The sequence below is a fragment of the Astyanax mexicanus genome, chromosome 8, assembly GCF_023375975.1.
Source record: "Astyanax mexicanus isolate ESR-SI-001 chromosome 8, AstMex3_surface, whole genome shotgun sequence".
Lineage (NCBI taxonomy): Eukaryota > Metazoa > Chordata > Actinopteri > Characiformes > Acestrorhamphidae > Astyanax > Astyanax mexicanus.
In genome coordinates this window covers 35677537-35701819 of record NC_064415.1, presented here as the reverse complement: position 1 = coordinate 35701819, position 24283 = coordinate 35677537, and the positions used below count along the sequence as shown (strand labels likewise).

The window sequence follows — 24283 nt, the reverse complement described above, 5'->3', positions numbered from 1 at the left end:
CATGCTGGTGAAACTGGTGTGGCATTATGGGAAAAGTAAGAGAAACTAAAATGAATTAAAAAAATTGCACTGAATAGACCAGAGACTGTATACCAGAGACTCTTTTTTTACAGTCTCTGGAATAGACAAACTACTTTAAAATTCTGATACCATAATAATCAAATAGTACTGAAGTATTTTTACGAAAAAAATAAAAATAAAAATAAATATATGAATAAAAATATGGTCAGTGCTTATAAAGCCATTTAAAAATAATTAACATTTTTTGGTGTTATTTGTTGAGATTTGAGTAACTTGAATCCGTTCTCTAACTCGTTTCTGTGTGTGTTTGTGTGTGAAAGAGAGAGAGAGAGAGAGAGAGAGAGAGAGGGAGAATGAAGGAATAAAGCATGTCCGTCTCCCCTTTCTCTGTGCTTTTTCGGCGTGATTTCGGCTGCGCGTTAATTTACCGTAATTTCTCGCGTATACGCGCATTGGGGAGGTTTAATAATTTACATTTATGAGGCTCTTTAAAGCGCGGAGAGCTTGAACGCGTAGTTCATTTCCTCTCAGGACTGAAAGAGAGACTGAACAGAATGAGCGGCTCCAGCCTTCTGTGTTTCTGTGTTTTACTCCAGTGTGTGTCCTCCGCTGTGATCCCAACAGGAGTCAGGAGAAACGACAGTCCGATTATAGGTAAAGTAAACTGAAACACTGAAGTATGGCAGAACGTTTTAGCCAAACATTATTTAATAGTTTTAATGTAAAAACTCGAACTAAAGATCTTTGTTATTACTTTTTAATTTCAGATATTAACTATGGAACAGTATTAATATCAGATCTGCAGATCAATAGAACCATTTTAAATAGACATATCAGGACCATATATAATGTAATGTTGACAGTGTACATAATTTTAGATATTTCATACTAGTAAAAATTGCATAAATCAATTCAGAGTAGTACACATAAAAAAATAAATTTAATACATCTCTAATTTTGAGCTTTACTCTAATATTAGATATTAGTGATATATATAACTAGTCCTTTTAGTAGTAATCCAAATAAGTGTAGATTTGTAGGCAGTGTCTATTTGTAGATAATTGTAGATATCTGTAATCTGTAACTAAGGTTTCTACAGAAATCTTTTTCACGCTTTTCCATAAAAATCAATATTTTGTTTCTTGCGTTGTAGCATTACTAGTGATGGGGATATACAGCTGAGTAGCAGCTGAATAGGTGGGACAATTGGCCTAGCTAAAATTGGGAGGCATAAATAGACGGTACAGTGCATCAAGACAAGCATGCTTAAACAGAATAATAATGCAGGTACAAACTGCAAATAAAAATGACATTACCGTATAATAAAAGTACATTTAAGGAAAATAAAAGAAACAAAAAACAAGTAAAAATGTATAAAGGAGGAAGCAAAAAGATATAATAGCACATAAAAAGAAAAGTAAAAGATAAGGCAGAACTAACCATCTGCAGTAATTAATGTGACTTTGTTCTTCCAGGTGTTCTCGCTCAGGAGGTGAAGACACCAACACCTGGCAAAAATGCTTACATCGCTGCCTCCTATGTTAAATATCTCGAGTCTGCAGGAGCGAGAGTTGTTCCAGTCATGTGAGTTAAAAAAAAAAAAAGTCTGGCAAAGATTCAAACTTAACTTAGAGTAAAAATACTAACATTAATAGTGTTTTGTCAGGAGTGGATACACATTTTACAGCTGTGATACAAGTACTTGATACTTGAAAAATTCTAAGTGAGTTTTCTTCATGTCCGCAGGATCAATAAGTCTGAGGAGGAGTATACCCAGCTGTTTAAATCCATAAGTGGGTGAGTGACTGGAGTGAAACAAGTGTTTTTGCTGATCTTCAGTGATATGGTACTGTATTTTATGGACCCTTGTTTGTTTTCCTCATAGAATTCTTTTTCCAGGAGGTAGTGCCAGTATTGAATCCTCTGGCTATGCCAAAGCAGCAGGTATATTCTACAGACTCGCTCTGGAGGTTAGACATTTTTGTACAGACTACTTTTCAGATAATTGTCCTGTCTGTTATTTCAGAGTGAAATGTATTAATCTTTATGTGTGACTTGTGGAAAGCAGGAGAAGTTTACTACCTGCTGAAGAAGCCTGCAGCACTGGAATACAACCCAAATTGCAAAAAAGCTGGGAAGCTGGAAATTATGTAAATGTAAATAATACAAATAAACAAAAACAGTATGCTGTTTTTCTATTTTCAAATTACAGCATAGACCTGTATTTTATTCACAAACAAACATAGAACAAATATATTGTGTTAAAAAAAAAGACATTTTACCATTTCATTAAAAACATTAATTAATTTAAAACGTGATTGCAGCAACACATCAAACAAATGTTTAGACAAAGGCAGTAAAATGCTGGAAAGTATTTAAGTGGTACTAGTAATTTTTTGCAGTACTCAAATGTTTTATTGTGAAGAAAATGTGAGTCTGAGATTTTCTTGTCATTGCATTCTGTTCACATTTTTGCACTATAAGGTGCACTTAAAATCCTATATTTTCTCAAAAATCATCAGGGCACCTTATAATTCAGTGCATCTTATGTATGAATTTTACCAGTCAGGTTGTAAGGAGCAGTAAAGCCACTCCACTGAAGTACAGTTTTATACAGGAGTTTCAGTTTAGTTCTCCCGCACCGATACTGGAGCAGTATTAGCGTTAGCCGCTACTTATTAGCTCTTTGGCCTTTTATTGGCCTAAGAGTCTGCTGCTAACCCCGGCTAGCACTGCTGGAGCAGTATTAGCACCACCCGCTAACTGCGCTAATTACTAGCTCTTTCTCTGTTAAGAGGTGAGTATATTGGACTGTAGACTGCATGTTTACTGTGCCGAAACGCTAACTAATGCTTACCAGGCCATCAGGGTTCATTAGTGTAGCGATACTGGGCTGCATTATCTGCTAACCGCGGATAGTCGAGAAATCTGTGTTAATTAAAACTTTTTTACAAGTTTTGTTTACTTAGCTTAGCTAAGTGCCTGGGTGGTGAGACCTGCTGAATTAGATGGAGAAAATGGCGACACCCCTGTTTCTTACTAGTGTGCCTTATAATCCGCTGCGCCTTATGTATTAAAATAGACCAGAAAATACAGATTTATTGATAGTGTGCCTAATAATCTGCCTTATACTGAATAATACTTTTTGACACTTTACATAGTGTCCCAACTTATTTTGGAATTGGGGTTGTATATTAACAAAATAAATGTGATAAAAATGAAATGATAACTGACAGTGAAATATGTTTAATTTGTATGTGTGTGTGTGTGTGTTGATAGGCAAACTCTAAAGGTGATTATTTTCCAGTATGGGGAACGTGCCTGGGCTTTGAAAAGCTAATGCTATTGACTAGTGAGAAGAAACTACTCTCCCGTACCAACACGTCTGGAGTAGCACTTCCACTGAGCTTCACCTCAGGTACATTAACTGTATGAACTGTTTTATTAGATGAGTGAGTAAAATTGTTAATATGCAAGCAATAATAACAGCTTTAAATTGCTGAGGGCTTAAAAATGATAAAAAAGATGTCCACAAACTTTTGGACAGACAGAAGGAAAATTATAACCACCACTGCATTAGCATTATTCCCAGCAAAAGGTGAACAAAACAACTAAATGTAAAGTTTTGTAACAATATTTAAAAAAGTGGTTTGTTGCCTGAGGGCAACACAATGGCATATAAAGTTAAACATGCTGCAGTTGCAAATGTAACAGTTTAATTTTGGCCTAGCATCTAATAGGGGTGGGACAATATATCAATATACTGTATCGTTTTGAACCAATTGCACTGATATATTGTGTTAAATATTGATATATTTTTTACCTCATAGGCATTTTAAATTCTCTAAGACTCAAAATTAATTAGTAGACAATAAACAATGTTGGACTTTCACGAACACCTGACATACAAACAACCCAACCCAGGTGATTTAGGATGAGTTGGAGCAGAGTGAAGGAAAAACAGTTTTGCAAAAAAAAAATTGCCATCAAAGCATTGGCTTGTTAACACTGTATTTTTATTACTTCATAATTGCAGGTAGGTTCCTTCATAGTTTTGATGTCTTTAATATAAATCTACAATGTAGAAAATATTAAAAATAAAGAAAAACACATTTAAAACAAATGATAAAATGCAGTGGTTTGTGCTGTGATGCTGTATATTGTATATTATTACATTACATTTGGCAGACGCTTTTGTCCAAAGCGACTTACAATATTGAAGTGCAAATAATAGAAGAGGTTAAGTACAAAAATAATAGAAGTTAAAAATAAAGCATCTATAGATAGGGCCTTAAGGAGGTCAGAGGGAAATAATGGGATAGAGGAGTAGAGAAGAGGAAGAAGGAGATGAGGTTAGAAGTAGTTAGTGTGTTAGAGGTGTTAGGAGAGTAAGTGCTCTTTGACGAGCTCTGTCTTCAGGAGTTTCTTAAAGATAGCGAGAGATTCTCCTGATCTGGTAGTGGAAGGTAGTTTGTTCCACCATTGGGGAACTCTGTATGAGAACAGTCTGGATTGCTTTGTGTGAATGTTTGTTTGGTAAAGCGAGGCGAGCGCAGCGGCCGGGAGGTAGCGTAAGCCTTCAGGAGTGAGTGCAGGTAGGAAGGAGCTGTACTGTCATCACCTTGTAGGCGATTGTAAGAGCTTTGAATTTGTTGCGAGCAGCAACCGGTAGCCAGTGGAGCTCAATGAGCGGCGGAGTGACATGTGCCAGTTTTGGTTGGTTGAAGACCAAACGTGCTGCTGCATTCTGAATCATCTGTAGTGGTTTTACTACACAGGCCGGGAGGCCAGTTAGTCGAGGCGTGAGATTACCACTGCTTGTAGGAGTTGGGTGGCCTGTTGCGTCAGAAACGGTCTAATTTTTCCGATGTTGTAAAGCGCAAAGCGGCAGGATCGAGCAACTGAGGCCACATGGCGCGTGAAGAGAAGCTGGTCATCAACCATGACACCCAGGTTCCTAGCAACCTTTGTCGGTGAAAGAGAGAGAGAGTCGATGGTTATGGCAAAGTTGTGTTGAATAGAAGGTTTTGCTGGTATGACCAGAAGTTAAGTCTTTGAGAGGTTTAGTTGGAGGTGATGTTCCTTCATCCATGCGGATATGTCTGAGAGACACTGTGATATTCGTGCAGAGATTGAGTGATCATCTGGTGAGAACGACAGGTATAGCTGAGTGTCGTCAGCAAAGCAGTGGTAGGAAAAAACATGTGAGCGGATAACCCGGCCTAGAGAGGTGGTGTATATTGAGAAGAGAAGAGGTCCCAGTACCGAACCCTGGGGAACCCCAGTGGGTAACGAGTGGGCTGGGGACAGCCGTCCTTGCCATGACACCCTGAACGAGCACCCAGTGAGGTACGATCTGAACCATGACAGCGCATTGTCTGAGATCCCCATGTTCGAGAGTATAGTTATCGCGTAGTTAACGCGCATCATTAACATTGAGTGATGAAAATGAGCCTAATGGAGGCATATTGTCAGTCACCAGCGAGGAGTACTGGTCTGCTGGGAGATCTCGAAGATTTCGGCGGAACAAGACCATAGTAGGAGTAGCTGTGGTTTTTTTCGAAATGCGAACGTTGAGTTGCATGAAGAAGTGGTCTGAAAATTATCCAACCTGGAAATGAACCAATAATGTTTTCTATTCCATTTGTTTAGATAGTTTGACCCACTTGGACTAGGAACAGGCCTGCTGAAAGTAAAAGAACAAACAAGCTAATTAAATAGACCCCTGAAGCCAGACACAGAGAGTCCAAAGAGTACAGAATGTTGAAACACTACTGTCTCACTCAAACAAATGTGCCCAGTGAGGTACGATCTGAACCATGACAGCGCATTGTCTGAGATCCCCATGTTCGAGAGTATAGTTAGGAGGAAGTCATGGTTGACTGTGTCGAAAGCAGCCGAGAGGTCCAGCAGAATGAGCACTGAGGACTGTCCTGCAGCTCTAGCAGTTTTTAACGCTTCTGTCACAGACAACAGAGCCGTCTCAGTAGAGTGCCCTTTCTTGAAACCAGATTGGTTCTGGTCCAGGAGGTCATTCTGGGAGAGGAAGCCAGAGACTTGATTGAGAGCTGCTCTTTCTAATGTTTTAGAAAGAAAAGACAGTAGTGAGACCGGTCTGTAGTTATCAACCTGGGTGGGGTTGAGAGAAGGCTTTTTAAGCAGTGGTGTGACCTGTGCTTGTTTAAAAGCAGTCGGGAACACACCCGATGTTAAAGAGGCATTGATCGTGTGAGTAATAGCCGGAATGATTGCAGGTGCAATGGTTTGCAGAAGGTCTGAAGGACTCGGGTCAAGTGGACACGTAGTAGGACGGCGTTAGGAGAGCCAGTGTCTCGTTCTCAGTGAGAGGAGCGAACGAGGAGAAAGCGACGCCTTCGGTAGAGGGATACCGGGCAGCAGAGCATGATGTAGGACTGCTACATGTCGCATCAGTAAACTGTCTGCTGATAGCTGCCACTTTCCCAGTAAAGAATGAGGCAAGAGCTTCAGCCGTAAGGCAGGTAGCCTGAGGAGGAGGTGGAGGGTTGAGTAGTGTTTTGAATGTAGCAAATAGTTTCCGGGAGTCTGTGAGGGAGCTGATTTTTTTGTGATAGAATTCAGCTTTAGCAGCAGTGAGGCTGGCTGAAAAAGAAGCCAGGAGCAGTTGGTAGTTTTTTAAGTCTGTCTGGTTTTGCTTTTTTGCCATTTTCTTTCAGCAGCTCTGAGTTTGGAGCGTAGTTCCCTGAGCGTGTCATTTTTGAGCCATGGCTGCGGTTTGCTTGGTTTAATGGCTCGAGATGTTTGAGGACAGAGGTCGTCCAAACAGGAGCTTAATGTGGAGCAAAGAGTATCAGTGGCATCATTAACATTGAGTGATGAAAATGAGCCTAATGGAGGCATATTGTCAGTCACCAGCGAGGAGTACTGGTCTGCTGGGAGATCTCGAAGATTTCGGCGGAACGAGACCATAGTAGGAGTAGCTGTGGATTTTTTCGAAATGCGAACGTTGAGTTGCATGAAGAAGTGGTCTGAAAATTATCCAACCTGAAAATGAACCAATAATGTTTTCTATTCCATTTGTTTAGATTAGTTTGACCCACTTGGACTAGGAACAGGCCTGCTGAAAGTAAAAGAACAAACAAGCAAATTAAATAGACCCCTGAAGCCAGACACAGAGAGTCCAAAGAGTACAGAATGTTGAAACACTACTGTCTCACTCAATTTCCAAAATAACATGTTTAACAGTGTGCTTTTTTGTGATTCAGAGTTAAATAAGAGTAGAATGTTTAAGGACTTTCCTGCGCACCTGATGACCTCACTGGCAAATGAGCCGCTTACAGAGAATTCTCACAAGTGGAGCATCACCACCAAGGTACAGCACTAAACTGGATCATGCTCAGTAGACTCTTAACGTATACAGTATGTAAATAGGGAAAGCATTGTGAGGTGTTATCTTGTGAGTAAAGTGAACACTGGCCAGTGTGCTCAGGAATCAAAGTTCAAGTGATGTGCCATTGTGATCAGTGACACCTGGCTAGAATTGTCCACGTGAACAGACAAGCAGCTCACAGAAATCACATCCACATTTAATGCTAGGGGTCTATCACTTGACTTTTATTGTGATTGCCTCTGGTATTACTTAGTCTGCACTTTTTCTAATGATAATACATTAAATAATGCATCAGTATCCTCATCAATACACCTCAGTAATTAAATAATTGTCTTTGTTTTCACACTGTAACAGAGTTTTAAAGGTAATGAGAAGCTGAAAAAGTTCTACCGAATTCTGAGCACCAACACAGACGGACAGAAGGAGTTTGTGTCCACAGTGGAGGGTGAGAACATCACATATACAGTACCTGTAGTCTGTGCCTGTTACAATATTTAGTATGGAGTGTCTGCATGTTAGTGTGAAAAAGCAATCTTGTGGATTCTATTTAGATTTTGTTCATGATAGTGTTTGCTTTTCAATTTGGCCCTAATTCCGCTCTATAAATTTGATCTGTTACTGTTGTTTTTGTTTGTTATTATTGTAATGATCTATTTTAATTCTTGAGTTTAAACAAAGAAAACCAGGTCAGATTATTTACAATTTCATATTTTGCATTGAACTTTTTTGAACATTAATCTAACACATAAACAGCTTATGACTACCCAGTCTATGGAACACAGTGGCACCCAGAGAAGAACGCCTTTGAGTGGACTCGTCCATACATTCCTCACACACCCTCTGCTATCAAAACCACTTTCTATATGGCTGACTTTTTCGTTAATGAAGGTATTAACAGATTCTATTTAAAACACTGTATCTTAAGACATGCTTCTTAACAAGTTGTTCTGAACAGTAAATAACTATATTGTGACTTTGTTATAAACTTTGTTTTATTAATGTTTGCAATTTTATTAATGTTTTTCTTAATACTGACAGAAATCACTGTTGTTGGTTTTCCTCTCTTGTCATCTCTCTTTAACAGCAAAGAAGAGTCTTCATAGTTTTAGCAGCCAAGAAGAGGAGCAGAACGCTTTGATTTACAACTACAGTCCATCATACACTGGAAAGACGTCTATATTTGAACAAATCTATTATTTTGAATAGTTGATCGGAACCCTGGAATGATTTAAAACTCTCTGTTTGAACTGAGATAGAGATTTTGAATTAAAAAAATTGGAGTCAAGCAGGTTGTGCTTATAAAATAATTAACTTTATATAACAAATCCACTTTAAGGAAGCTTGATATTCACTTTCTTTATAATTGGTTATTCAACATACTGACCCATATTTATTAAAGGCTCCAGGATAAGAATGCTGATCTAGTATCAGCTTATGTCTTTTATGTAATACTAGAACTATACAAGACCTAATTCAAGACCAGTGTTGCATATTATCTGTGATTCCACACCAAAGAGACCTCAGAACAGCAGCAGTCAAACTACAATACACATCTCTTTTATTTAACAAAAATAATGCTTGATTTGGGTTTGCCGTGCATGGGTAGTGATATCTTTCTGGGTTTAAGGCACAGTTTATCAGTTTATAAATGACAAAATATGATAGATCAATGGCACCTCACTTAATATGAGTTTTTCAAATACAGTCATACACACACACACACACATACATACATACATACACACACGTACAGACTTTTAGAGGCATTTAGTGCAATGTTAAGTCACATCATTTTCATATCATCAGAAAGCACTGATTGTGTCCTCTATTAAGTGGCATATTTATGAAATAATACAGTAATGCACAGTGTTGGCTGTTGTGGAGGTCACAGTTCTCCCTAATGTGTGATCATATTCAGTAATCTCATTTACAGCTACCTGTTCATTTTCATTTACACTTGTCCTCTCAATTCTCAAACTCCAATTTATATCAAATTCATTCTGTTCCAAAATGATGTGAAACATCTAAACCACCAAATTACAGTCAACTTAACATACAGCTCTGGAAGAAAATAAGCGACCACTTAAAAATGAGGAGTTTCTACAAATTGAAAACCTCTGGAATATAATCAAGACGAAGATGGATGATCACAAGCCATCAAACCAAACTGAACTGCTTGAATTTTTGCACCAGGAGTGGCATACAGTTATACAAAAGCAGTGTGTAAGACTGGTGGAGGAGAACATGCCAAGATGCATGAAAACTATGATTAAAAAACAGGGTTATTCCACCAAATATTGATCTCAGAACTCTTAAAACTTTATGAATATAAACATGTTTTCTTTGCATTATTTGACGTTCGAAAGCTCTGCATTTTTTTATATTATCTGCAAATAAATGCCCTAAATGACAACATTTTTATTTGGAATTGGGGAAAAATGTTGCCGTAGTTTAGAGAATAAAACAACAATGTTCATTTTACTCAAACTTATACCTATAAGTAGCTAAATCAGAGTTCTCTTAAGTTTTTTTCAGAGCTGTATATACCAGGAATGTCAGGTGAAAACTGGCTAACCCTTACCAAACCCATAAACAGAAAAATCTACTTTTGTTTCTACTCAAATCTCCAGACGATGCATAGACAAAATCTGTTCCATACGTTCTTCATAGATGACATAAATTACCCATCGTTATTAAAAACAGTGTACATTCAAGTGGCCTTTTGTTCAGTACCAGAGATCAGCCAGAGGTCAGAAGAAGTCCGTGATTGGCCAAGAGCTTAAAAACAAGTCACTCAGATTGGCTGAAAGCTCTGAGTAACACTGGATAAGACTTTGTGATTGGGTAAGACCTTCATATGGGGGAAAGTGAGTGTCTCTGTGATTGGCTGAGTTCTGGATGCCAGACGTCCACGATGAAGATGAGCCTAAAGGTGTCCGCGTCCTGCCAGACCTCATGCTCGAACGAGTCGTCAAATATCAGCACCTTCCCCTCCTCCCACGCCCTGTAACAATCACAGATTCCAGTCAAAACTCTTCACTGTACTGCTGCAGGTATAAATGATCTACCTATCCACCACAAAATATTCCATAGCTCATACAAAAATGTCATCAACCAATTAAAATCTAAATACTGTAAATCCTTGCTGTATAATTAAAAAACAAGTATCTCTAAAACAGCAACTTTACAGGAGAGAAAAAACCTTCTTAACTTGAATGGAAGTCCATGTAAAAACTGTTTAATGGACCAATGGATTTTTTTTTAAAAATACCTAAAATAATCAAGAAATGTTGACACAGTGTTAGGGACAGTTGGTTTGTTGAAATTATGTAGTAAACTTTGAGATATCTGTTTTTCATTGGACAGCAATGAAATACAGCATTATAATCAATGCAGCACATCAAATTGATTGGTAGGCTCAAATTACCCCAGCATCTTTTATAATAAAATACTGTTTTTAACCATTAATTCATGATTGATGATACTGTCACATTTTATATAAACTAAAACAACCATCACTAGCTTGCTTATCCACCTGCAATTTCTTTTCTGAGATTTCTATTTACCTGTAGTAACATGTTTAAATGTATTAAATGTTACATATTGGTTTACTGCCTTAAAAACAGCATTTCCCCCCAAAACTATATTACTTCAAAATCAAATTTCAGAACTAGAAGTAGGAATGTGCTAGAAATGTACAATATTAGAAAACTGACATTGCTGACATTACCAGTAATTCTTTTTTTGTAATATATGGTATTAGTCAAAAATTTGAAAATTTAAATTCAGTATTTTTTTCATTATTAAAAAAAAAATTTTTGTAGATTAATACTAAAGTCATCCAAACTATTAAAAAAAAAATCACACATAATTTTTTTAACTCTAAAAGTTTGCATTAGTTGAGAACTACTCAACTAAATAAAAATAAATAAAGAAAGAAATGAACGTCAGTCAATTCAAAAAAGTTTGAAAGTTGAAAACTTTGAAAGTGTCCTTAAGAGCATTTGTAAAGACCATCAAAAACGTCATGATGAAACTGGCACTCATCAGGACCACCCCAGAAAGGTTTGATTCCTTATGTATTCCTTCATAACATAAAAGTAACTATTGAATGAGAAGGTGTGTACAACTTTTGATTGGTACTGCATATATGAAGTTTTAAATATTACTGAAATTGTCACCAGATTTCTTCGTTATAACAATAATGCACTTTGTCATGGATAATGAGAACAGTGTGAATTTTCCTTTTGCATTCAGAATTTGCCTTACATGACATCACATCATCACATGTGATTATTATCAATGCGTACATTGCGATAATGATGCTAAAACAGTATATTGTGCAGCCCTAACCAGAACTACTCGTTTTGTAATATTACTTCTGCTAAAGCAACTGTTTGCTTTATTCCACAATGATTCATGTGTAAGTTTGCTCTTAACTGACCTGGTCTGGTTGGTGCAGCGGATTCTGCAGCCAGTACGTGGAATAATGAGGCCCAGGTGCATGCGCAGACGGCAGTTAGTGGGACCAGTGTGAGGCCACACATGGGTTCCAGGCTGCATCACTGAAAACTTTATCTAAAAGAGAAAAACAGGCAGAAAGAAAAGTATAAACCTGTTGCAAAATGACCTTAATGGACCTTAAGAGTTGTTAGGAGAAAACCTTTTCTGCATCCTCACCAAACTTAGTCATTGAATAAAAAATTACTTTTAGTTTGTACATTGTTTTAGGCATTGTTTTGCAAAAATGTCACATATACAACAATTAAATAAACAGAAATTAGATGGGATGTACTATTTGTCGGTATAAACCTGACTTGATGATTTATACTATGTTAAGCACCATAATAAAATACATCCTGTATTCATTTGTCAGTTCAGTCTTCTTTAAAAGATGAACCACACACACATTTCTAATTATAATCATATGAGTGCTTTCCAAATAATATACTTCATTTCTCTTTTTTGGAACAGTGCATAAATTGGCTGCAGGCTGTAGCTGCAGCACAGGGAGATAAAAATTCTATATCAAGGAGCTGTACCTGGCCTCTCTTGCAGGAGGTTGCTTCTGGGTATCGTTCCATAAAAGCACAAGTTTTAGGAACACTTTGACAGGCAGAGGTAACTTTCCTCCCTGCAGGAAAAAAGAGAGAGAGAAAGAGAGTATTCTAAATATACATTTTATGCACTAATGATATTTATGATAATATTGTTGGTTAGTAGGGGTGTAACAGTACGTGTATTCTTTACGAACCATCACAGTACGGGGGTCATGATTCCGTCTACACAAACGCACGCAGAATACACGGTACACAGGCAGTCTATTGTGTAACCGATGAACATAATGCAGAACTATTGTTCACAGAAGATTTTGCACCTGAAAAGCGTAGCTGTAGCACTGTTGCTATTAACTCTGATTAGAAAAATGCACTGCAGGCTGGAGCACACAAGCGGAGAGCATGCACAGAAACACGGATGAAAGGAGAGAGAGAGAGAGAGAGAGAGAGGAAACAGAGTGAAATCGCACCCTGCCATAGGATGATTTAAATTGTTCACACACTGTCGCTGAGAGAGAGAGAGCTAGAGAGAGACCCTGCCATAGGAAATTAACGGTCGCCTGTCGCTTATCAGTGTGAATGTAGGGTTAAGGGCTCGTACTCTCTCTCTCTCTCTCTCTCTCTCAGATATACAGCACAAACTGATCTAGTCTGCCAGACCTAAACCACACTACACTATTTTAACTGTCCCCTCACAAAGATACTGAGAAATTTCAGCATTAAAAAAATAAGTGATGATTTGAATTCATTTTTAAGTGATTGACACCACCAATATAATTTAATTTTAACAATATAATGATGATATTTCTTAAATAGAACTCAAACACTGAAATGTAATCCAGTAATATGCATACGAAAACATATTTGTAGTTTAATCAGTTATAGCAATGCTGTTGTTTGTGTTCTTAATAAAGCGCCACAATCAGGCTCATTGTTTGTTTGTTCCAACAAGATCTAAAAGATGGAGCCTCTCATGATGACGGTAAGAGAGAACCCAAACATTTAATAAAAGTGCTCAAACCCCGTTACAACATTCCATCCCAAAAAACAAAATGAATGAAGATTCATAAATAATGAAGATTCATAAATATTATAAAATTAATATAGGTGAGTCTATACAAAATGCCCAGCTTCTATATTTTTTCCATCAACCGTACAGAAATTGTACAGAAAACATACAGAACTGTGGGGTATATACCAAGGTGCGATCCGAACCATGAATTTTCTCTAACATTACACCCCTACTGGTTAATTATGTCGAATCGAAATTATGTCACGGTCTCGAACATTGAAGTCAAAAAGAGGATCGACGATCCCTCCCGCAACACACTACACAAATGGCGCAGCACACTGTAGCTCAAAGAGCAGCCCTTTCTCCAGAGAATGTGAACATTCTCATCTTCATAAAGAAAAACTTGAAAATATAAAAATAACAGTTGTTTTGTCTAGCCTCAAATATGTTAATAATTTTGGTACCTTAAGGAGCATCTTTCTCTCAGATAAAGTTAATAATATATCTTTGTTAAAGAAAAAAACTTGTCATTCTCAGGGACCAAAAAAGTCTTAAAGTCTTATTTTTCATGTTTAACTGTTATAGTAGGATAGAGTTCAGTTGGTTAAGGCTCTAATTGTTCTATTATTTTGTATGTGACTATTCCTGTATTTTTTTTATTATTTATTTTGTTATGTTGCACATTGCTGTTTTAATAGTGCACACTGCTGCTACCAAAAAAGCCACTAGATGGCATTACAAATATATCTTAATTCAATTATTTAAATTTGACAATTAGAGCCTAATGTGGTGTATTACAGATCACTTGTATCGTATTGTAAATTTAATTAAGCAAACCAATGACTGACCATAGACTAATCTAAAACTGGCATAGGCCTCTCTACTGTAAAAAAAAAAAAGAAAATCGAGAATCGAATCGAATCGAATCGTGACCCTAAAATCGGAAATAAAATCGAATCGAGGATTTAGAGAATAGTGACACCCATTTATTTACAATTTACTGATATGATAATTAAACAGTATTTGATTGGTTTGTGTGAATTTTACATTACCCTGCTGCCAAAGTGTGAACTGGCCCCAGTCTCCAGTCTCTCTAAGATTTTCATCCTCTGGCATGAACAGTCCACGGCTGGTGTCCAGCACTGCTAATGCTTCATCTCTAATGGTCATCCAATTTCGCTCCAGCATCTACACACAAGAATAGAACAAAACAAATAAACTGTTTTTTTCTTTCTAATTTTTATCCAATAAACTCATTAGGACTCCCTCTATCCCTAGTAATTCCCCAACACCAAGAGGATAAAGACTAGCGCATGCCTCCTCTGATACATGTGAATTTAGCCACCGGCTCTTTTCGAACGGCTGCTGATGCGGCATTGCCGAGTAGCATCACAGCGCACTCAAAGGAAAGCGCAGCGACTCGGTTCCGATACATCAGCTCATAGCAGCCTTGTGCTGATCGACATCATGCTTTGGAGTGATAAGGAGAAAGAGTGCCATCTACCCACCCAGAGAGAGCAAGGCCAATTGTGCTCTCCCAGGGCTTTGCTAGCTGATGGCAAGCTACAAAACAGGATTCAAACCGGGGATCTCCTGATGATAGTGGCAACGTTTAACCCACTGGACCACTTGAAGCCCCATAAACACAGTTTAGAAATATGATGCATTGGAAAAATAATTAATCTTGTTTGCTGTAGAATGTAATCAATCTTCAGACATAGTGTTGATCTTAGGCAATAAAATGAACCTGGTAAGAAAATAAATATTACTAATGGCTGTATGAGAAGCCTCATCATATAGTACCACATAACAGACACATCTCTTGGTAATTGCTAATCATGTTACAAGTAGTTTACCACATGTTTATTCCTAAAGCTTGTTTTACTCCAAACTATAATAGAACAGTCACACATATTTAGTCAAATCTAGGCTTAATTAGTTTATGTTGCACTCATATACAGACTCAGTAAGTTCAGTACCCGGACTAGGTCGGTAAATCCAGTTTCTTTGGGTGTCCACCAGGGTTGAGCTCGCAGTCCTTGCACATTATAAAGTGATCGCTGCCACACGGATGCAAAATGACCATGCTGGTGACCAGTCTCGTACCAGTGATAAGCCTCCTGCACACACAAACACACACACACACACACCTTAACACCATTTATCTGTATCATTATCTACAGAAATATTCATTATGTGTTTGAAGTGCCTTTTAGTTGTTTGTAAAAGTTACATTTGCGTCTCCCATCCTCTGCAGGGCGTCACCGAGGTGAAAATAAAATCTCCCATCATCTGTGCCTGGTGCCCCCGACTGCAATCCGTCCTGAATGGATACAAACAAACCCAGATAATAAGTGAAGAGTTTTGTGTATGTATGTATGTGTGTGTGTTTAAAAATGTATTTATTTGTAGAACTCAAATTCTTACCCTGAGATACGGTATGCTTTCTGCAATCTTATTTTCAGATTTAAGAATAAATCCATAATGCACTTTGGCAAATCCATCGTTTGGAGCCACAGCCAGAACCTTTGAAGAGAACCAACAACAGGAAATGTTTAGAGCAAATGCATTGTATTGAACTGCACTACACCATATCCAAATGTTTGTAGAAAATGCATGCCTTCTAAAAGGTTGCAGTCATTGCTGGCACAAAGCCAGAACTTTGATGCTGCTCCATATTCCATTTGTAATTGTGGTTCCTGACACTGTATAATATTTACAGCTCTGAAAATAAAAGAGAGACTACTTAAAAATGATGAGTTTATATAATCAAGAGGAAAATAAATGATCGCAAGCCATCAAACCAACCCTGAACTGCACCAGGAGTGGCATAAAGTTATTCAAAAGCAGTGTGTAAGACTGGCAGAAAAAAAAATATGCATGAAAACTGTTCATTAAACCAGGGTTGCTCCACCAATTATTGATTTCTGAACTCTTAAAACTTCATGAATATGAACTTGTTTTCTTTGCATTATTTGAGGTCTGAAAGCTCTGCATCTTTTTTGTTATTTCAGCCATTTCTCATTTTCTGCAAATATAAGCTGTAGTTTATAGAATAAAACAACAATGTTAATTTCACTCAAACATATACCTATAAATAGCAAAATCAGAGAAACTGATTCAGAAACTGAATTTTTTTTTCAGAACTGTATGTTATCCATAAAAATTAACAAACAATCTAAAATGAATTATGATTTTTGATTTATTGTAATTATGTGTGTCCACTTTTCATGATCCAAAACTTGTGAAAAATGCAGTAAAGAAAATTTCAGCCCCTCACGTCATATCTGACTTCACCATCTTTGGATGTTAAAAATAATTCACTCTGTGATTTTTGCATTCATGGAACACTATGTGAGGAGATCCCATTGACTGATTAAATTGTTATGTAGTCTTTATTTAAACACAGTGTATTATTTAATTTATTTTATACACCAAAGTGCATTGCTATTTATTAGGGTGTTTTTGCATTTTTTGCTATTATAAATGACATTATATTAAGATAAAATAAGAGGACAAGTAAAAAATAGAATGTGTATACATATAATATAGTATTTGTATGTTAGTGCATTTTATTATTTTTTAAATTGATATATTTACTTATAAACTAATTTTAAAATTGTTTCTGGAATAATTTATCATTCTTTAAAAAACAGTTATTGTGACAGACCTAGTGGCAACAGTAATTAAAGGAAATACAGAAATAGAAGTCTAAAACATTACAGGCGCTCCAGATCTAACCAATGACAAACAATACATACTCATGTTCAACATGTATTTACTGATAATGGAAGCTAAGTACCACATCAAAAAGGGAGTCTTACTTAACATCTCAGCATCATTTAAAAGAACTATTTGTGGATGCTGATATGTAATGTACTATATACATATAGTCGGCTATATAAGCTATATTGTTTAAGGGGGATACTTTTGTCCAAATCATTATTTCTAAGTGGTTGAAACACATTTTTAACAAGCTCACCTCCTCATAAACTCGTTTAGCACCGTTGTTATCACCAACCAGCAGATGAGCAACTCCTAGATCATTCTTCAGAGCAGTGTCCTCTGGGAAAATCTGCACAAGCCTCTCCAAGGTAGCCAAGGAGCCTCTTGTACGACCTGAGGAAACACATGCTTTAGAGTGATCCCTGAAGACGGGTATATAAAGATAAGAGAAAGTTTGCGTGGTCACATGTGCATACCTAAGAACTGCTGTCTGTCTGCACGTCTCTTCAGTGAAGCTTTGATGAGATCTGCAGGGGCATCTGGAAGTTCTGCTGCCTCTTTGTAAGTGTTTACTGCCTTTAGTAGCATCTCGTTACTTCGCAGTTTCTCAGCCATATCGTCCTCAGCCTAGATGTAAAGCAGGGAAAGTTATGTATTTTTCGTACTATAAAGTGCACTTAAAATCCTTTAATTTTCCCAAAAATCGCCAGTGTGCCTTTTAATCCGGTGCACCTTATGTATGAATTTTACTGGTCAGGTTGTAAGGAGCAGTAAAGCCACTCCACTGAAGTACAGCGTTATACAGGAGTTTCAAATTACTTTGCTAGCAGTATTAGCATTAGCTGCTAACTGCGCTAAGGGCCAGCTCTTTCACTGTTCAGAGGTGTGTAATATCTGCCTGTAGCCTGCTACTAACTCCAGCTAGTACTGCTGGAGCAGCATTAGCCACTAACAATGCTAAGGACTAGCTCTTTCGCCATTCAGAGGTGAGTATTATCTGCCTGTAGTCTGCATGTTTACCTTGTTAAAACAAGCTACGTGGGATGAACCGCTAGCTAATATCACCCTGGCTTACAGAACACTCAGGCTTCCTCAGTGTAGCACTTTTGGGCAGCAATTTTACATATTATAATGTGCATCGTATTATTAGGCACACTTTAAATGAACGCCTATTTTCTGGTCTATTTTTATACATAAGTTGCACCGGATTATAAGGTGCATTTTAAGCAAAACTAGTAGGTAACAGGGGTGTCGCCATGTTTTCCTTATAATATGGAAGCTGGTTGAAGCACATAAGTAAACAAAACTGTAATTCTTTGAGAAAAAAAAAAATTCTTTCAAAGTCAAATGAGCACTGGATGTTAATTCACACAGATTTCTTTCCTAAAACTGTTCATTTGGATGAGTAAAGCGTTTCAGTTTATTTACAGTAAGGTTAGATTTCCAATATTTTCAACAGCACGGTTAGCAGCAGAGCTAGATGCAGTTAGCAGCACTTATTGCATATAAATGTCGCCCCACAGCGCTACACTGAGGAACCGTAACTGTTCTGGAAAGCCAGGGCACTATTAGCTAGCAGTTCATCCAAAGTTAAACTTGTTTAAACATGTAAAAAAAAAAAAAGAAGAGTACAGTCTGATTAACCTCTGAACGAAGGCTAAGCTGTTAGCGGCTAATGCTAAAACTGTTCCAGCCTTGGTGCTGGAGAAACTTCACTGAAACTTTTTTATAAAGCTGCACTTCACTTTACTGCTCCTTACAACCGGTAAAATTCATACATACGACGCACCGGAGTGTAAGGCGCACTGTTGATTTTTCCTCATACACATCAGTGATTGTAACTAAATTGTTCCATTCTGGTTCCACTTTTATTTGACACAATATTATTATTCGATGTGTTTGTTAATTTTATCATTGCCTGCAACATCAGGATATTTGCAGGTAAGGTGAAATTAACTTTAGGACATTTTTTTACTACCGCTTACAAACAAACAGCACACAATACCAATATTACGTTCACAGATTTTTCAGTAAGTTTGTATTTCCTATATTATATAACAAATATTTTATACATAAATTAGCAACAATTTAACTATTCTTACACTAAAATTAGGGTCTAGTGCTAAACAGAAGTCTAGTGCTAAACATTAAATTTACACTTCCGTGCCTACAATATAATCGTAACTAGCTAGCTATACACCTTGCATATGACATTTGGGAAACATAACCAGAAATGTATTTAATGTCTGTCATTTTTAAGATCTTTGGAAGATGGATTTAAAAAAAAATTAAGGAAATTTGAGGCCCTTCTTAGACAAACAAATTTAAAACCATTTAATAATTCTTAATAAAACTGTTACCTGCGCTTTGCCATAGCGGCTCCTCGGACTTTGAGGATATTTCTGGACAAGAGCTTCAAAGGCACGAAGAGCTTCTTCAGCTTTTCCCTAAAGAATCAAGGCAAAGTATGATTACAGTATATTTCTAATGTGTTTGAAGTTTTGAAAGTGGCTTTGAAATGGTAACTTCTGGAAAGAAAATGGGTATTACCCACCTTTTTACGCAGTTTCTCAGCTGCATTGATTTCAGCTTTAACTGTTTTGTCAAATTTATTAAAAAGTTTTGGCTTCTTCTTCTTGGCTGTGGAAGAAAAAGAAACAAAGTTTTCCAGTAACTCAGAGAGACAAATCTGTAAAGGCTTTACAGCATATCTGTATTTTTTTTTTACCAACCTTCTGTTTCTGCTGTAGCTTCTGGTGCAGATTCCTGGACAGGTGCAGATTCAGTTATTGTGTCTGAGGGAGCTTCAGGTTCAGATGTTTTAGATGTAGTCTCAGGTGGAGATACAGATTCTGCTGTGTGTTCAGGCTCAGGCATCGGCTCTGGAGAAGCTTCACTTTCCAGTGTAACCTCTGGAGTGGAATCTTTATAATTAAAGGTTAACAACATTTTATTTTTACCATTTCAACATAATATAATTTTACAGAAACGTTTAAATCTTTTAGAAGTAACTCTAAAACACAAATTAAAAGAGAAAATGCAAATAAGAAAAAACAAACTTCAAAATCTTCAATAAAAAAGAATAACCTACTAATTTCTTCTGAATTAAATAGCATTGATTCTTGTTTTTCTGTTGCAGATAGTTCTGGAGGAACAAAGAAAAGATAAGGTTTACAAGCGTGTTGCTAGCGTGTGGAAATAAGTACATATTTTATATATACTTTACCTAGAGTTTTCTCAGGTAAGGCCTCTCTAACTAACTCTGAAACACACAAAACCACACAAAAAAGTAAAATATATATTTTTATTTAGATATTACACTGTATAATTTGTAAACTTATCATAACTTATCATAAAAGCATAAAAAGTGTGTTCTGCACATTATTAATGGAAAGCTCACCTCCAGTGCTGTCAATTGTTTCTAATGAATCTGCAAAAGAAACAAAGTAAAGTAGCAGTTTAAACCTTGGTGACAAATTATGTTTAAGGCACTACATGATATTGCCATATACCAGAGGTCATACGTAAGTTTGGCCAGGCCATGTGATGTTTTGGAAAATTAAGTGTAATGGCATGGAATGCTACAGTCTAGTAGCTCTCCAGCCCAGAGGGTTGTTGAACCCAATTGCAAAAAATAAATAAATAAACACACTGCTCCTCACATGGGATCAAACCCGTGTCGTCTGGGGGAAAAAAAACTTATAAGGAGATAGGGAGCCCAAGAACAGGCGGGAAAAACGAGAATGAGCAGAAACTAATGTCACGCCGAGCGCGACAGAGAGACAAGGGAGGTATGTAAACAAAAGCTCGCCAGAGAAGCATTTTTTTTTCATTATCATTCATCAGTTCAAACAACATCACGGGCCAGATGTTTCATGTATGTGGGCCACATCTGGCCCACGGGCCACCTATTGCTGACCCCTTATACAGCGACTACTGTGCATAAATATAAAATAATGAAACAATAGAATAACAGTATATTAATAAAACGCTAGTGATCGATCATAAAAGCAAAACTATCTAGAAAGATAAATATAAAACATTATACTCGTTTTTGAAGATATATATGAAATGTATATTAATGTATACTATATCAAAAATAAATTGCAATTATTTAAAAAAAACAAAAAAAAACAAAAACATTTTACTGACCAAATGAGTGAAAATCTGATGTTCTAAGGATGTTTGCTGCAAAGACAAAATAAAAAAAATGTTAATAAAAAGCAATTCCTTCTTCCTCTCATTTTCTGTTCACTTGTACAGTGTTTGATAATTTTAAAATCAACAAAAGTTATATATTTTTTTTCTTTTTGCCAGAACTGTGTGAGAGTGTGTAAAGATAATTCCTGGTAACATGCCTTTATCGTCAACAGAAGAAACAGGGACAGACTGGGGCACTTCATCTTCTTCATGTCCTGCTTCTGACTGGCTCTGTTCTTCAGTTTTTTCTTTGACTAAAGTATCTAAAAACAGTAACAGAACATCAGAGCACTCCTCATGATGATTCAGATTACCTTACCTAAATTTCTGTAAACTGTACAAACTTCTAAAACCTGTTTGTGACAATTTGTCTGTATAATTCAATTGGAAACATACTGCTATTTAGATATATGGACAGATGGGTATCTAAACTGATTTTTGTTTGTACAATTAAAAAGCACCTTGCAATTCACACAGGGTTTCACACACCATTCAAACAGGGGTACTTTTCCTTCCTAGTTTATGAAACAAATCTGACATCTATTACATAAAGGCCAAGTATGCCCAGCACAGTAGCTGACCTGAAATTTTCTTTCTTTTTACTGCGATTGTTGTTAACATTTTGTTGTTAACAAAATGTGTTAAACAAATGGGAATATGTTTTATATTTTAGACTCTTCTAAGTAGCCAAATTTAGCTTTAAAGACAGACCTTTTTTTTAAATTCCCACTGTCTTCCCAATTTACAAGGCCAATAACCCAACCCACTCATTAGGACTCCCCCGATCACTAGTGATGCCCCAACACACCAGGAGGGTGAAGACTAGCACATGCCTCCTCTGATACATGTGAAGCCAGCCACCGCATCTGTTCTGCTGTGGATGTAGCTTTGTCAAGAAGCCAGCGCTTCAGAGGTAAGCGCCACTACTCGGTCCAAATACATCAGCTCTCAGACACCCTTTGGAGTAATGTGGGGTAAGAGCGCTATCTACCCACCCAGAGAGAGCAAGGCCAATTGTGCTCTCTCAGGGCTCCGGTAGCTGATGGCAAGCTACATGAACTGTAATGCTGTTTTAGTCTGTATTCTGTTTATTGTTGATGTAAAAGTTGGGTTTGTGCGCTGCAGCGTATCTGTGTGTGTAACGAGCTGGGTCTACACAAGCAAAGCGTGCACAGAGCTCACGACACACCTGTGTTGCCAAGATAGGAATGAACATCTGACGGTTGACTGTACTCAGGGTTCAAATCAGTCAGTGGCGCACCTGTGTTTTCCACTACCAAGATAGCAACATGCCACTATTTCACTATTTTAACATTGCAGGCACAAGGTGTGGAAAAAAGGCTGTTGGCGGGTGTAAGATAGCAAAAAAGGTAAAAGTAAAAAAGGGCCCAAAGAATTTCCTAACTGGGTGACTATTTAATTTCTAACCCTTATTTTCAATAATTTCAAATCATAAGGATTTGTTCTGTTGATTGTAGGTGATGTTGTTTGTGGTTGTGTGCTTACCTGCTTGTTTGTAAGGTGTCTCCTTTGTTTCCACAGAGGCAGTTTTCTCCTTTAGCCCTGTATGTAGTTTGTGAGAAAATGAGAAACTAAACTTTACCTACACATTAATATAACTGTACAGTGCATAGAAATGATAGATAGATAGATAGATAGATAGATAGATCGATAGATAGATAGATCGATAGATCGATAGATCGATAGATCGATAGATAGATAGATAGATAGATAGATAGATAGATAGATAGATAGATAGATAGATAGTCTTTATTGTCCCCAACGGGAAATTTGTTTTCACTGTCAGTACATAGCCTCCGAAACACAGATACATGTATAAATACACTTAACACAAACATTCCATCCCGTCCCCACCAACCTCCACCATCCCCACATACAGTCCAAAACACACATATATAATCAGGTAGACTCCAAACAAAGTGAGTAAGTTCAACAATTCACCGCCGCGCACTTTCGTTTAGGGTGGATATCGCAAAGGGCACAAAGCTTTTCCCAAAGCGTGCCCGTTTCCATACCAATGTTCTGTATCTACGCCCTGATGGGAGCAGAATAAAAAAGGGGTTTAAAGGGTGGCTGGGATCCTGTGCAATAATTTGTGCTCTATTTCTAGTGAGTTTAGTGTTCTGATCTGATAGGTTGGGAGTTTGTAGGCCTATTATCTTGGATGCAGTATTAGTGATGCATATAAGTTTGTTCCTATTGGCAGCAGTTAACATGTTGAAAAAGCAAGGTAGACAGTAAATGAGAATAGGCTGAACTATACTCTTGTATAAAATATACATGATTCAGTTTTTGAGGGATATATACTTATGACCTCTATCTGTGCTGTTCACATAAAATGTGTATTTTATAGTGGTGTCAATCGATTAAAAAATATAATCTGAATAATCACAACAATATTCTGTGATTAACAGCAATTAATCTCACTTGTTTTACCCAAGACGCACGTTTTTATAGTGGATATTTAAATGTAAATAAATGAATAATTGTAGGAAATATAAAATGCACTTTTCTTTTTATTAGTAGTGTCAAATAAAATACTAGTATGTTTGAGGGGAGATATAGCCAACATGGGGCACTGGATAAAAAAATACATGACAAATTTAATAGAAGAAACTTTTTTACTGTAAACATCTCAGTTTGGTTGTAATTTCTTTTTTTTTTTTTTTTCAAATTTTTATGCAATTTTCTCTCCAGTTTACACGGCCAATTACCCAACCTACTCATTAGGACTTCCCCTACCACTAGTGATGCCCCAGCACCAGGAGGGTGAAGACTAACACATGCCTCCTCCGATACATGTGAAGTCAGGCACTGCCTCTTTTGAAACTGCTGCTGATGCAGCATTACCAAATACATCAGCTCACAGACGCCTTG

General features: G+C 37.1%; 2 protein-coding genes across 2 annotated transcripts in view; one reads left to right on the top strand and one right to left on the bottom strand.

Moving 5' to 3' along the window:
- The first annotated feature begins 1 nt into the window (after position 1).
- On the top strand, positions 2-8675 carry LOC111194246 (gamma-glutamyl hydrolase). Its single transcript, XM_022677723.2, has 10 exons — positions 2-35; positions 505-675; positions 1497-1605; positions 1768-1818; positions 1907-1991; positions 3301-3439; positions 7266-7372; positions 7745-7835; positions 8144-8278; positions 8475-8675. Exons 1-10 carry the CDS (start codon positions 2-4, stop codon positions 8594-8596), a joined length of 1044 nt encoding a protein of 347 aa, XP_022533444.1. The 3' UTR covers positions 8597-8675.
- A 256-nt stretch (positions 8676-8931) lies between these two features.
- The window catches only part of unm_hu7910 (un-named hu7910), a 39560-nt gene continuing 24208 nt past the window's right edge, over positions 8932-24283 (bottom strand). Inside the window, exons 4-21 of the mRNA XM_022678208.2 lie at positions 22892-22948; positions 21544-21648; positions 21338-21373; positions 20586-20615; positions 20412-20447; positions 20277-20330; positions 19918-20109; positions 19740-19825; positions 19546-19632; positions 17662-17812; positions 17442-17578; positions 15887-15985; positions 15693-15782; positions 15439-15579; positions 14512-14647; positions 12433-12524; positions 11835-11968; positions 8932-10394 (exon numbers count right to left, since the gene is read on the bottom strand). Of these exons, the coding sequence (XP_022533929.2) occupies positions 10244-10394; positions 11835-11968; positions 12433-12524; positions 14512-14647; positions 15439-15579; positions 15693-15782; positions 15887-15985; positions 17442-17578; positions 17662-17812; positions 19546-19632; positions 19740-19825; positions 19918-20109; positions 20277-20330; positions 20412-20447; positions 20586-20615; positions 21338-21373; positions 21544-21648; positions 22892-22948 (1814 nt within the window). The 3' untranslated portion in view covers positions 8932-10243. The remainder of the gene's footprint in view (positions 10395-11834; positions 11969-12432; positions 12525-14511; positions 14648-15438; positions 15580-15692; positions 15783-15886; positions 15986-17441; positions 17579-17661; positions 17813-19545; positions 19633-19739; positions 19826-19917; positions 20110-20276; positions 20331-20411; positions 20448-20585; positions 20616-21337; positions 21374-21543; positions 21649-22891; positions 22949-24283) is intronic.

Coding starts and splice junctions, on each gene's coding strand:
- LOC111194246 (XM_022677723.2), top strand. CDS start 2: ATGCTGGTGAAACTGGTGTGGCATTATGGGAAAA. Junction 1,819..1,906: donor CTGTTTAAATCCATAAGTGG/GTGAGTGACTGG, acceptor TTTTCCTCATAG/AATTCTTTTTCCAGGAGGTA. Junction 3,440..7,265: donor TCCACTGAGCTTCACCTCAG/GTACATTAACTG, acceptor TTTGTGATTCAG/AGTTAAATAAGAGTAGAATG.